Here is a 15,446-nt window from a genome sequence, read left to right on the forward strand (position 1 = left end):
GGGAGATGGCTCCCAAAAGAAGGGGATTAAATCTGATCTGGGGGCGTCCAAAGTCCCAAGAGAGATCTGAATCGCAGATGAGTAATCATTCCCCATCCTTTCTCTGTTGGAGTTGTCATGCCTCTGGCTATATGGCTATATAGCTGTCCAATGAACTCTGAGCCAATGAACTGCAGCATAGGTCATCATTGCTCCTATTTTATCTAAACTGCTTGCAGCGCAGTTCCTCAACTTGGCGAGGGTCCTCAGGCATGCTTAGTGTCTGTAAACAGGGAGCAAATGACTGGACTGCTGGACTCAGGAAGTTTGGTTTCTCTGGTATGGGCCACAATTCCATATCGGCTGGTTTCTGGGAAGGTAGTGAAAGTCCGATGTATCCTTGGGGATGCCTGGTTGTTCGGACAGCTAGATCAACCCTAAAGAAATCTCGCCGCAGGCCGTAGCTGACGAGTTGACCATGTGTGTGCTTATTAGTGATGAGAGTGAGGTAGCATCCCCTGAGGCCAATATCCCTGAGCTGGAGGTGTCTGAGGGAAACATTCGAACTGCCCAACTCAGGGACCGAACTTTTAAAAGGGCGTTTGAAAATGTAATATTGTTAAATGGGGTGCCTCAGGAGCTGGGGACAAACAGTTGATTCCTTCATTTTACTATGAATGGGGATCTGCTGTAAAGAGTAACCAAGCCATGAAGTGAGGTGATAGAGCAGTGACTTACTGGTGCCAGGGTCTTATAGACGCAGGGTGTTAGACATGACTCAGTCCCAAGTGTTGGATGTTCATCTAGGAGCAGATAAGACCCAGGAACACATCCTCCAGAGATTCTACTGACCTGGTTGTTACAGAGAAATTATGAGCTATTGTCGTTCCTGCCCCACGTCCCAGCAAACCTCCCTGGTGGCCAACTTCAGCAGTTCTCTAGTACCTTTGCCCATCATTAAAATTCCATTTGAACGCATAGCGATGGATTTAGTGGGCCCCTGGTGACGTCGACAAGGGAACATCAACATATATTGGTGGTCCTAGATTATGCTACCCAGTACCCAGAGGTGGTACCCTTAAGAAACTCCTCAGCAAAGTGTATCTCTTGGGAGCTGTTCCATATTTTCTCTCAAACTGGTCTGTCAAAGGAGATACTGACTGATCAAGGGACCTCCTTCATTTTGAAGGTCATGAGGGAGTTGTGTAAGAAAATGCAGATTTCACTACTCCGAACCTCAGTGTACCGTTCCCAAACAGATGGCCTGGTGGAGAGGTTTAATAAAACCTTAAAGGCTATGTTGAGGAAAGCAGTGGCGAAGGACAGACGAAACTGAGACTGTCTGCTTCCCTATCTGTTCTATTATTCTCCATTAGAGAAGTTCCCCAAGCTTCCACAGGCTTTTCCCTATTTGAACTACTCTTTGGCAGACACCCTAGAGGACTCCTGGATGTGGTGAAAGAGTCCTGGGAAGCTGAGACCACACACTATAAAAAAGTGTGGTGGGGCATATTGCCCAGATGCAAGAGAGAATGGCCAAGGTAATGCCCATTGTGAAGGCACACCTCCTCAAGGCGCAGGAAGCACAGTTCAGGGTGTATAATAGGTCATCCATGGTGAGACAGTTCAACCAAAGGGATTGAATACTAATGCTGGTGCCCACAGAGGAGAGCAAGTTCCTAGCCAAGCGGCAGGGTCCCGATGAGTTAGTAGAGAAAGTTGGTGAAGTCAACTATAAAATTCACATGACTACAGGAAGCTCAATGATGTCTTGAAGTTTGACACCAACCCAATGCCTAGGGTATGTGAGCTTACTGGAAGACTAAGACTAGTTCGGGATTTTACCACCCTGAACCTTGCTAAAGGATACTGCCAAATTCCCTTGTCCAAAGAGGCCAAAGAGAAGACGATCTTCTCGACACCAGACGGATGTTATCAGTCCGTCAGGATATCGTTTAGGTTTCAGGGAGCTCCGGCCACTTTACAGAGAGTCATGGACCAGATCTTAGCACTCCACAAAAAGTATGCAGTGGCCTACCTAGATAACATCATCATATTCAGCCATGACTGGGGAAGTCATCTTGGCAAAGTTCAGGCCATACTTGACACCCTAAGGAAGGCACACTTTACCATGAGCCCCATGGCCTCAGCTCCTGTAAAGAAGCATGTCAGGGCATTTCTAGGTATTGTGGGCTAATATAGATTTGTCCCTAACTTTGCTCTGATAGCAGCCCCGCTTACAGATCTTCTGAAAGGGACGAAGTCGGCAATGGCTAAGTGGTCCCCAGAAGCTTAGGCGGCCTTCCGGGAAATGAAACTCGTCCTCTGTAAACGGTCAGTTTTGGTGGCTCTCAACTTCTCCAAAGAGTTTATTGTCCAGACGGATGCATCGGATGTCAAGCTGGGAGCAGTTTTGTCCTAGGAGACTAACGGAGAGGAACACCCTGTAATGTACCTCAGTCGGAAGCTGTCTACATGTGAGAAGAACTACTCCATAGTGGAAAAAGAATGTTTGGCCAAGAAGTAGGCGTTGGACACTCTGAGGTATTATCTGTTAGGTAGAAGGTTCAGGGTAGTGTCGGACCATGGCCCACTAAGGTGGTTGCGAGAGGAGAAGGGAAACAATGCCCGAGTAACAAAGTGGTTCCTAGCCCTACAAGATTTTAGTTTGCAGGTGGAGCATAGGCCTGGGAAGCAACTTAAAATTCAGATGCCCTATCAAGGGTCTAATGTTTGTTGGCAGAAGGTGCCAAGCCCCCCATCTTTGGGCAGACGGGGGTATGTAAGGTGGCAGCTGGACAGGTCTGGATGGGAGGTATGTGTCCTCAAAGTACCAAGCCTTGGTGTTGAAGGACCTGAAGAAGCATTCTCTAGCACACACTGCTGGGCCTCTCTGACCTTTCCCAGCACCTGCACACTGCAGTACTTTGCTCTGCCCTCAACAGGGCAGAGTAGTACGCTTATGCAGAAGTGCGATGCTGGGAGCGAGGAAGCAAGCAGGAGGGTGGCGTCACAAGAAGATGGGAGGCACTGGACCTGCAACAGCCATGGGATCGGACACCCCGGGATGAGTATAATAAAACTTATTTTACTTATCTTTCAGGTCGGATCGGGGGCTTAGGTACAGCATTATAGAATGCTGTAGATATGCCCTGAAAGGCGGTGGCCGCATCATATAGCGGCCAAAACAGGTGACAGGTTCCCTTTAAGGAGCCTGGGTATGGGTTTTATAAGCAGCTGAAAAAGCTAGGTGAGATCAGCTGTTCACCTACCTCCAGTCCAGATCTTGGATGGTCTGATTTAAGGCAGCTGGGGCTGTGAGGAAGCCTTACATGTGCTGCTCAAACCCTGCTGGAATCTGAGCGGAAAGGACTCAAGTTTAAATGACTGAGCCCATGTGGTATATGGACTTTTTACATTCTGCTTTGTTCTATTATGCCTTTGTTGACCTGGAAGAGGCTGCTTTATTTTGTAACCCTGACGGTTTATGAACTTCTTTTAATAAATCGCCTGTTTGTTTTTAACCAACAAACTTCTACCGGTGTGAGAATCAGCATCTACTGCATAGCCGATCCCTCACAACACTTAAATAGAAAACAATGGATGCAAGTTTGGTATTGCTGTTGTAATACTGACCTGGACAGTCATTTTTCCAGGTCTATTTTATAGCACAATGAATTCTATAAAAAAATAAAGCCCCCCAAAATAATGGCAGAATTTCATTTTTTTACTATTGCATACAATAGTTTATCATTTTTCAGTATATTCTATGGCAAAAATTATGGGTGTAATTCAAAACTATAGCTTGTGCCACAAAAAACAAGCTCTCACACATCTCTATTAACAGAAAAATAAACAAGTTATGGCTCTTGGACGAAGACGAGGAAAAAAAAAAGCTCAGAAACAGAAGATTACCTGGTCATTAAAGAGTCTAGTTGTTAGAATACACGTTTTTATACTGAATGGCTATAATCGATGACAATGACAAATGCAATTTTTCCACCGTTTATTATCCATAGATTTTCATTGTTAAAAACCTTTAAATGTTTCTAATGTATCTAAAGTTTAATTAATTGTTACTGTATAGTCAAGATCCTGCTTGTTTGGTATAATGATAAAATGCATTGCTTAACACAATTCAAGAGCTGAGCAGTAGAGATGAGCTGATCTTTTGGGATTTGAATAAGCTGACTTTGACGAATTTTCCCCAAAAAATAAATTCATGGCAAATTTGGGTGAATCTCCATAGTGGAAAGCTTGTATTTGCCCAGAAATAAACATTTGGGTTAGAGGAGAGGATCTCACTGACTTAAGACCTTACTGTCTATGGGAGAAAGAACACCCCTGACCATAAAAGCTTACAAACTGCAGGAGATGTACAATACAAAATTATATTGTAGTACCGTGTTAGCCAGAAAAATAGATGTAAATACTTATGTCCCCCCAAAAAATTGAGAAAAGTATTTAAGGTGTGATACCTTTATTGGCTAACCAGAGAAATTATATTTGCAAGCAAGCTTTCAGGGCTCAGAAGGCCCCTTCATCAGGCTTGATTACAAGTGAATTACTGAGACGAGATGGCCCCATTTAAATAAGATTTACAACAGGACATGAGGTGATAAAGGCCAAGGAAATCAATTTAAGGTTTTTTTTTTGTTACACATGCAAATGAGGTGGAAATGTTCTATTAGAGATCTGAAGACCTTCTTGTGGAGGTGTGAACTGTGTCCATGTAATGAGTCATGAATGCAGGTGTCAAATTCAGTCCTATTGTTAGAGATTGAAACATATTTATAAATTTAAACTCCCAAATTTTTCTTTCTCTGTCACTATTAAAATGACCTTTCAATATTAGGACTTTTAGATCTGCCAAGCTGTGTCCAGGTCTAGAGAAGTGTATTCCTACAGGCGTGTCCAGCTAATTTTTAATAGTATGTCTATGCAGATTCATCCTTGTTTGTAGTTTTTGCTTGGTTTCCCCCGATGTATGTCCCTGCATTGCACCTTGTACACTGTATCATGTACACTACATTGGAGGATGTACATGAAATAGAGTCCATGATCTTATAGTCCTGATTTGTGTTGGGTATGGGAACTTTATCTGTTGGTGATATGTGGGTACAGGTCTTGCATTTCTTACTGTTACAGGGGACTGTGCCTGTCTCTGATGGTGATGCGAGGGCACTTCTGACTAGGAAATTCCTTAGGTTGGGAGGCTGTTTGTAGGAGAGCAATGGCAGTTCTGGGAATATTGCTTTCAGTCTGTGGTCTCTGTGGAATATGGGTTGGAGGTCAGTTCTAATTTTCCTTAAAATGTTCATGTGAGGGTTGTACGTGACCACAAGCGGCACCCTCTTGTTATCCTCCTTCTGTTTGTAATCCAGGAGGCTGCTTTTGGGATCCTTGCAGCTCTGTGGATCTGTTCATCAATTACAAGTGGATGATATCCTTGGTGTAGGAATATTTTCCTAAGTGATAGTAGTTGTAGTTTTCTACCCTCGATGTCTGAACACATCCGAATGTACCTTAGAGCTTGACTGTAGATTATTGATTTTTTTGTGTGTCTTGGATGAAAGCTTGTTCCATCTCAGGTATGCCGGACGTCCTGTGGGTTTATGGTAAATAGTCGTTTGTACGGTATTGTCTTTGATATATATGGTTTTGTCTAGAAAATGGATTTGGGATTTTGAAAAGTTGAGGGTGAGCTTGATGGTTGGGTGGAACTTGTTGAAGTTTTTGTGGAAGGTAAGCAAGTCCTCCTCTGAGCCTTTCCTGATTATTAGTAGGTCATCAATCTAGCGGAAGTATTCTAGAGATTTGATAGTGCAGGATGCCAAAAAGTCTTGTTCTAGTTTAGCCATAAACAGGTTAGCATACTGTGGTGACATTTTGCTTCCCATGGCGCTACCCATGCACTGTTGGTATATATTGTTTCCAAAGGAAAAATAGTTAAGGTGGAGCACAAACCTGATGAATTGCAAGGCTGGTTCCGTGGCCAGATTGTTTTTTTTTAGGAAATATTTGCATGCAGCAATCCCATCTCTGTGAGGAATGTTGGAGTATAGGGACTCTACATCCATGGTTGCCAATATTGTATCCTCTGAAAGTGGACCCAGTGCTAACAATTTGCAGAGAATGTCTGTGGTGTCCTGGATGTAGCTGGGTGTTTGCCTCACCAAGGGTTTCAAAATGTTCTCCACCCAGCCAGAGATATTCTCAGTTAATGTCCCAATACCAGAGATGATGGGTCTCCCTGGATTACCTTTTTTGTGTATTTTAGGTAACATGTAGAAGTTACCTATTTGGGGGTTGTCTGGTATTTGGTCCAGTAGGGAGGATGACATAGAAAGATACTCTTAAAAATGGATGACTGGAAGATACTATTAAAAATGAGCTGGACACGCCTGTAAGAATACACTTCTCTAGACCTGGACACAGCTTGGCAGATCTAAAAGTCCTAATATTGAACGGTCATTTTAATAGTGACAGAGAGAGAAAAATTTGGGAGTTCAAATTTATAAATATGTTTCAATCTCTAACAATAGGACTGAATTTGACACCTGCATTCATGACTCATTACATGGACACAGTTCACACCTCTACAAGAAGGTCTTCAGATCTCTAATAGAACATTTCCACCTCATTTGCATGTGTAACAAAAACCTTCAATTGATTTCCTTGGCCTTTATCACCTCATGTCCTGTTGTAAATCCAATTTAAATGGTGCCATCTCTTCTCAGTAATTCACTTGTAATCAAGCCAGATGAAGGGGCCTTCTGAGCCCTGAAAGCTTGCTTGCAAATATATTTTCTCTGGTTAGCCAATAAAGGTATCACACCTTAAATACTTTTCTCAATTTTTTGGGGGGACATAAATGTTTACACTACAGGAGAGAGAGAGGACCATGCTGAAGATAACAGCTTGTACTCTACAGGAGAGAGAGGACCCCGTTGATAATTAGAATTTACATTCTCCAGGCTTTAGAGAGGGCTCTGCTGACCATAAGAGCTTAGCCTCTACAGAAGGGGGAGAAAGAGGACCCCAATTACGATAAGAGCTTATACTCTACAGCAATGTTCCCCAACTCCAGTCCTCAAGAGCCACCAACAAATCAGGTTTTCAAGCTTTTCTTAGTATGACACCAGTTGATAACTCGATCACTCGTGCAATACTATGGAAATCCTGAAAACATGATCTGTTGGTGGCTCTTGAGGACTGGAGTTGGGGAACACTGCTCTACAGGAAAGAAAGAGAGGACCCCACTGACTATAAGAGCTTAAACTCTACAGGAGAGAGAGGATCCTGCTGATAAGAGCTTACACGCTAAAGAAGAGAGGTCAAGAGATGACCCTGCTGGCCATAAGAGCTTACACACTACAGCAGAGAGAGGACCCTGGTGATGATAATTGTACACTAGAGAAGAAGGAGACTTACCAGTGACTCTGGAGATGGAAAATAACTGTGCCGTATAAAGTGTGCTCCACTGGGAACCACTGCTGTCTGATGGCCCAGGTTCTGATAACCACTGTACAAGGTATGATAGTCTTCTAGGTATCAGTCCTGTAGGACATTATGGGGAAATCCACATGGCAGTGCAAAATAATGTTAACTCACTCTTTAATGTGTCAGCATTATGAGAAATATTGTTGGGCAACTGTTTTTTTTCCGTGTGAGCCGCTAGTCAATTCTGAAAATATTTGACTTCACTTGAAACCACAAATCTATGAAAATTCAACTTCAACTCCATCCTCTGTGGATTGATCAGCTCATCCCTACTTAGGAAACAACACATCTGTAAATCTGATGGAGGCAGATAGAAAGCTATAATACATAGCTAGAGATATGTGGCCAGATGTTCTTGATTTGACACAATATGTATTTGTGGTCGTAACTGATACTGTATTGGATTGGGGTTTTTTTGTTTGTTTTTTTCCCTCGAGAAGTAATTTTTCATATTTGTTAGAAAGAAGAATTTTTACTACTCTGGAATCATGTTGGCTGATGGGCCATGTGGGCTTGTTTGCCCCCTCTTGTGGATCAATAAACACGTTTACAATTCATTACATGTAAAAATTAATTAATTTCATCCTTGGTCGATTTGTATCACTTGACATGGACCTGTCATTAGATTTTCTAGAAGAGGCTGCAGGCAGTATGATATACATAATGAGAGAGTCTGTATTTAGTTTACTAAAGTATTGAATGACACCTGGTTAATCTATTTCCGCACCATATATCTTCATTTCGCCGTCATGCATGAACAGTCATTTCCCAATGATTGACAACGTGATTGACAGTGCTCTGCTGTAGTGTCATCACTCAATTACACAAAGCTGACCGGTAATCAGTATCATGGATTCTCACACACAGGCATTATAATCCGGCCTCTCAGATCGTCATAACAATGGCAATGATGGAGCACTAATCACACTGTTCTTGTGCAACATTTAGCTCTGATTTGTCTCAGAACTTTGTGTCAGTCACTTCCCTCTGGAGCACTGAGGGACTAATACTCTCATATACACTGTTCCTTCCTCCTATGGACTCTGTTACTACTGACCATTATAATACATATGTGCATATTCCCTGTTTTTATGTAATTTCTATTTGGTCCTGCCTTCTGTTCTCGTAGTTAAGCCTCAGGTTTAAAGTGAAGCTCAATTTAAAAAGGAATTCCTTAAAATAAGGTTATAAATGACTTCTGATGGCTATATTACTTTGTAACAATACCCCAGTAATTTCAGTGTATACTTATTTTTCAGAAGCCCAATGAATTCAGGAAAGCCGGATGTGCCATGCTCCTTGTACATGAAAGAATTACAGGGCTTTATTGCAAGAGTCATGAACGACTATTTTCGCCACTTTGACTGCACTGATTTTGTGTATGAAAATACTGAAGCCATTGCCCAAAGAGCGATAGAACTGTTCATACGAAATGCAAGCCTATTGAGGCCACTTGGTGAAGGAGGCAAGATGAGACTGGCAGCCGACTTTGCTCAGGTAAGAGTAAAAACACTAGCTCATTAAAAGGGCTTTTCGCTTTGTAGAAGCCCTTATTCCCTGGCACAGGGAACAAACAAAACGTGCTTTAGTCAACCTCCCTAGGTCCTGCACTGAGTCTTCTCCTCTGCTACCTGTCTGCAGTGTTGACCTCACGTCAGTGAGCTCAATGGCCCTGACTGAGCATCTCATGGCACCTACTCTTGCAGAACCGCTAAGCTCACTGATAGGCTGCATCAGGAGCAGCGGTGGAGTCTCAGCGCAGGACCTGAGGAAGATGAGTAAAACCCCCTTTTTTTTTTTTTTTTAAATCAACTGCGGTCAAGGGTTTTCTAAAATTGGAAACCCACATTAAAAATATGATTTTATTATTTTGTGTAAATATTGTGAGGTAGCGCTGTCATTCAAGTAGGGGATACTCGCTCAGCAGCCACAAAATCAGATCTGGCACAGATTTTCCATAAAATCATAACAGTCCATGCGGTTTATTAGGCATCATAAACCCACAGCAGTAACATAAACTTGACTTAATCAGCATAGTGTCCATGACAGAGTTCAGCTCTGTTACTCTGTAGTCATACAGGTTATGCATACACAGGCTTTCTAGCCTCGGTTATCTCACCCATGTCAGGGTAACCTCATGGCTGCTTCAGCTAACTGCAGACGTTCATTCCCTCCCCTTGGAACTCTCAGACACGTGCAGCCATTCACCACAGCCACTTCACAGGCTGTTAGCCAGGAAGCTCCATCTCAGGGGGACCTTCCACACTGGACCAATTGGGTCCCAGCATTCACCACATGTGACCTACCCTGGCCACATTATATGGTTCATAGCCACGCCCACCGGGTCTCATGACTCTGACCTCATCACAGGTCCTTCAAGCATTTACACACTCTTTACAACAGTGTTCTTTAAACACACCCCCTGAGTGGGTTTGTAGGTAACCAGGCCGCTCATCTCTCTAGTTACCTGGAGACTTCTCCCTGACACCTTGAAGCAACACCTCAGCAATGTCAATGTGATCAATGAGTGGAACAGGCTGCCACGAGAAGTGGTGAGTTCTCCTTCAATGGAAGTCTTCAAACAGAGGCTGGACAGACATCTGACTGGGATGATTTAGCGAATCCTGCTTTGAGCAGGGGGTTGGACCAGATGGCCCAGGAGGTCCCTTCCAACTCTACGATTCTATGATTCTATGATTCATTGCTGATCCACACACATACATAAGTCTCCATCTCAACGCCACCCACCTTGAGATACATAATGGTCATTCAGTATCTTGCCATTCATCCACTCTCCTGGGACATCCATACAGCGCCCCCTAGTGGACACAGTGGTCACTACACCACAATATATAATACTTAATATTTAAAGTAAATTATTGACTACATTTTTGTACATCCAAATTGCTGATGTGGGCTTGGTATGAAGCAAAGTCTTTTGGAGGATTTAAGGAGTAAAAGACCTAATATGAAATATGTCCCTAAGTAACTAAATAATACAAGTGGTGGCAGAGAGCAGTTTCCAGAGTTCTTTTCCCTTTATTATTATTATACAGTATTACAGTCCATGGGCATTTGGCCCTTGCTGTTTTAGCTGCAGACTAAATAATTCTTTGGCAATGAACAGTTGCATGTACATTTTACTTGTCTTCCTTTCTCAAGTAAAAAAAATATTGCCATTTGAGAGTCCTCAGTGGTTGTTACCTTTTAATGGCTACTGAAAAGATGGTAAATGATAACCAGTTAGCTTTCCAGACTACTCCGGTCTCTTCATCAGACATAGGCATTCTATTCTATCATTTCAGTAGCCAATAAAAGGTATCAACCACTGACGACTCAAATGGTAATATATCTTTCTGTCTACAGGCTAACACAGTACAAAGATATATTTTTCTTGAGTAAATCAGCATTCATAAATGAATATAAGAACAGAGAAGAGAGGAGCTCGTTACCGTCTCAGATTACCTTTCTATATTAAGTAATTGCATAATCATTGAGTAAGCCATACATGTGTATTACCCGAATAACTCTTTTTACAAGAAGCCATGATCCAAAAATAGGATTGCAGGACTGATTCCCCAATGATGCATACGAATCTTTCAGCAGAATGCTGACTGTCTGTGTTTAGTGATTGATTCCCTTTCCTGCTACGTTATCTGTATATCCTCACTTGTAAAATGTGCATTACTGATCATTCTGTGTCAAAAACCTTCAAATGAAATAAGAACACAATAAAGAATTACTATAGTAAAATAATATATTTACTAGATGGATAGGCAATGCTATAGATCAGGGGTCCTCAAACTTTTTAAGCAGGGGGCCAGATCACAGTCCCTCGGACCATTGGTGGGCCGGAATATAGTTTTAAAAAAATTATGAACAAATTCCTATGCACACTGCACATATCTTATTTAGAAATAATAAAACAAAATAGGAACAAATGCAATATTAAAAATGAAAAAGTAAAGTTAAATCATCAAACTTACCGATTTTTTTGGGTTCTTCGAATATCGTATACTTCGAGTCAATTTTTTCTCTTTCTTGATATCCTTGTTTCCTAGGGATTCAAAATTGCTATTAGTAAAATACCAACATATATACAGCGCTACAAAAACAATATACCAGCAATAAAATTGCCCACACAGAGACATACAGACTGCACTGCTCATGAATGCAGCCTGATCAGTACCCATCAATGCAGCCTGACCAGTGCCCATCAATGCAGCCTGACCAGTGCCCATCAATGCAGCCTGACCAGTGCCCATCAATGCAGCCTGACCAGTGCCCATCAATGCAGTCTGATCAGTGCCCATCAATGCAGCCTGATCAGTGCCCATCAATGCAGCCTGACCAGTGCCCATCAATGCAGCCTGACCAGTGCCCATCAGTGCAGCCTGACCAGTGCCCATCAATGCAGCCTGATCAGTGCCCATCAATGCAGCCTCACCAGTGCCCATATTGGTGGACTCCACTTTTACCTCAGGCTCAGACTGGTGTGGTGCAAGAATCCCCAATAGGCAGCATTGTTCCCTAAAAGGCAGGTAAATGTCCCCAATAAGCAGCACAGGTCTTCAATAGGCAGGTAAGCGTGCCCAATAGGTAGCACAGGTACCCAATAGGCAGGAAAATGTCCTTAATATGTAGTACAGTTCCCTAAAAGGCAGCACAGTTCCCCAATAGGCAGCACAGGTCCCCGATAGGCAGGAAAATGTCCCCAATATGAGCACAGTTCCCCAATAGGCAGCACAGGTCCCCAATAGGCAGGAAAATGTCCCCAATATGAGCACAGGTCCCCAATAGGCAGCACAGGTCCCCAATAAGTAGCACAGGTCCCCAATAGGCAGCACAGGTTCCCAATAGGTAGCATAGGTCCCCAATAGGCAGGATAATGTCCCCAATAGGCAGGAAAATGTCCCCAATAGGTAGCACATGTCCCCAATAGGTAGCATAGGTCCCCAATAGGCAGGTAAATATCCCCAATAGGTAGCACAGGTCCCCAATAGGCAGCATAGGTCCCAAATAGGCAGGAAAATGTCCCCAAAACGTAGCACAGGTCCCCAAAAGGTAGCACAGGTCCCCAGTAGGAAGGTAAATTTCCCCAGTAGGCAGCACAGGTCCCCAATAGGCAGCACAGGTCCCCAATAGGTAGCACAGGTGCCCAACAGGCAACACAGATCCCCAATAGGCAGGTACAGATCCCCAATAGGTAGCACAGGTCCCCAGTAGGCAGCACAGGTCCCCAATAGGCAGGTAAATGTCCCCAATAGGCAGCACAGGTCCCCAATAGGCAGGAAAATGTCCCCAACAGGTAGCACAGGTCCCCAAAAGGTTGCACAGGTCCCCAATAGGCAGGTAAATGTCCCCAGTAGGTAGCACAGGTCCCAAATAGGCAGGAAAATGTCCCCAAAACGTAGCACAGGTCCCCAATAGGTTGCACAGGTACCCAATAGGTAGGAAAATGTCATCAATATGTAGCACAGTTCCCCAAAAGGCAGCACAGTTCCCCAATAGGCAGCACAGGTCCCCAATAGGCAGGAAAATGTCCCCAATATGTAGCACAGGTCCCCAAAAGGCAGCACAGTTCCCCAATAGGCAGCACAGGTCCCCAATAGGCAGCACAGGTCCCCAATAGGTAGCACAGGTCCCCCAATAGGCAGGATAATGTCCCCAATAGGCAGGAAAATGTCCCCAATAGGTAGCACATGTCCCCAATAGGCAGGTAAATGTCCCCAATAGGTAGCACAGGTCCCCAATAGGCAGCACAGGTCCCAAATAGGCAGGAAAATGTCCCCAAAACGTAGCACAGGTCCCCAAAAGGTAGCACAGGTCCCCAGTAGGCAGCACAGGTCCCCAATAGGCAGCACAGGTCCCCAATAGGTAGCACAGGTCCCCACCAGGCAACACAGATCCCCAATAGGCAGGTACAGATCCCCAATAGGTAGCACAGGTCCCCAGTAGGCAGCACAGGTCCCCAATAGGCAGGTAAATGTCCCCAATAGGCAGCACAGGTCCCCAATAGGCAGGAAAATGTCCCCAACAGGTAGCACAGGTCCCCAAAAGGTTGCACAGGTCCCCAATAGGCAGGTAAATGTCCCCAGTAGGTAGCACAGGTCCCAAATAGGCAGGAAAATGTCCCCAAAACGTAGCACAGGTCCCCAATAGGTTGCACAGGTACCCAATAGGCAGGAAAATATCATCAATATGTAGCACAGGTCCCCAAAAGGCAGCACAGTTCCCCAATAGGCAGCACAGGTCCCCAATAAGTAGCACAGGTCCCCAATAGGCAGCACAGGTCCCCAATAGGTAGCACAGGTCCCCCAATAGGCAGGAAAATGTCCCCAATAGGCAGGAAAATGTCCCCAAAGGGTAGCACAGGTCCCCAATAGGCAGGTAAATGTCCCCAATAGGCAGGTAAATGTCCCCAATAGGTAGCAGAGGTCCCCAATAGGCAGCACAGGTCCCCAATAGGCAGCACAGGTCCCGAATAGGTAGCACAGGTCCCCAGTAGGCAGCACAGATCCCCAATAGGCAGGTACAGATCCCCAATAAGTAGCACAGGTCCCCAATAGGCAGCACAGGTCCCCAATAGGCAGGTAAATGTCCCCAATAGGCAGCAAATGTCCCCAACAGGTAGCACTGGTCCCCAATAGGCAGGTAAATGTCCCCAGTAGGTAGCACAGGTCCCAAATAGGCAGGAAAATGTCCCCAAAATGTAGCACAGGTCCCCAGTAGGCAGGTAAATGTCCCCAGTAGGCAGCACAGGTCCCCAACAGGTAGCACAGATCCCCAATAGGCAGGTACAGATCCCCAATAGGTAGCACAGGTCCCCAATAGGCAGAAAAATGTCCCCAACAGGTAGCACAGGTCCCCAATAGGCAGAAAAATGTCCACAACAGGTAGCACAGGTCCCCAATAGGCAGGAAAATGTCCCCCAAAACGTAGCACAGGTCCCCAAAACGTAGCACAGGTCCCCAGTAGGCAGGCAAATGTCCCCAGTAGGCAGCATAGGTCCACAATAGGCAGGTAAATGTCCCCATTTTGCAGCTCAGGTCCCCATTAGGCAGCACAGGTCCCCAATAGGACCCGGCGTAAAAAAGAAAAAAAAAACAGTACTCACCTATGTCCCCCGCTGCTCTGAAGAGGCGCCCGTTCATCTCCATCTTCTTCCGGCACAGGCAGCGTGACGTCATCAGGCCGCGCAGGCGGCGTGATGACAATCACTTCGTCAGTGTGCACTGTGCTGCATACGGAGGGCTGCGCAACACCTTTCCTCGGCGCCTCGTCCCACCCGCGATTACAGGGCCCGCCGGCCCTGTAATCAGTGCAGTTCAATGTTGGCCTGGCCAGGGGCCGGATAAAAGTCCTTCGCGTGCCGCATGTGGCCCGCGGGCCGTAGTTTGAGGACCCCTGCTATAGATAGTAGTTAGTCCTTCCCGACATCTGCCTTTTATGACACTTCGGGTGCAGGTGCTCCACTAGCAGTAAGTGGCAGCTGTTTTATACAGCCAACAACCACCGGCAACAGCATCTACCCGAGCAAGCTCCAATTACTAGTGTTTAACCATTTAAATGCAATTGTCAATTAAGTGGTACAATCAGGGTAACACGACCAATAGGGTGACCATTGGCCCCAGCATGACGTCTTCACGGGATACCGATAGGTTGCTGCAAGGTTTGTACATGTTTTGAATGGGCTTCATAGGAGAATATTATTTTACCTACCTACTGCAATACTTTGGTATTGCCGCATTTAGAACAAGCAATAGATGGAGTAAAGATTAAAAAAAAAACTTTGTATCACCTCTTTTTTTTTCCCAGTTAAAAGCAAGTAATAAAAAAGAAAGTCCTGTCTATCAAAATATGAAATGATTTAACATGTACAGTAAAAGCCATAAGGCAAAAAAAACAAAACCAAATGCCAGATGTGCCATTTTTCGTTCAACTTGCTTCCCTGAAAATTGCAA

At 44.5% G+C, this 15,446-nt stretch overlaps 1 protein-coding gene across 2 annotated transcripts in view; it reads left to right on the plus strand.

The window, feature by feature from the left end:
• COG5 (component of oligomeric golgi complex 5) overlaps nt 1–15,446 on the plus strand; it is a 555,903-nt gene that overhangs the window by 473,215 nt on the left and 67,242 nt on the right. For both annotated transcript variants that reach the window (XM_073573558.1, XM_073573559.1), the window contains exon 18: nt 8,742–8,979. In XM_073573558.1, coding sequence (XP_073429659.1) covers nt 8,742–8,979 — 238 coding nt within the window. The remainder of the gene's footprint in view (nt 1–8,741; nt 8,980–15,446) is intronic.

This window comes from Dendrobates tinctorius, unplaced genomic scaffold, assembly GCF_039654945.1.
Source record: "Dendrobates tinctorius isolate UK_male_01 unplaced genomic scaffold, ASM3965494v1 ptg000035l, whole genome shotgun sequence".
NCBI classification, from domain to species: Eukaryota; Metazoa; Chordata; class Amphibia; order Anura; family Dendrobatidae; genus Dendrobates; species Dendrobates tinctorius.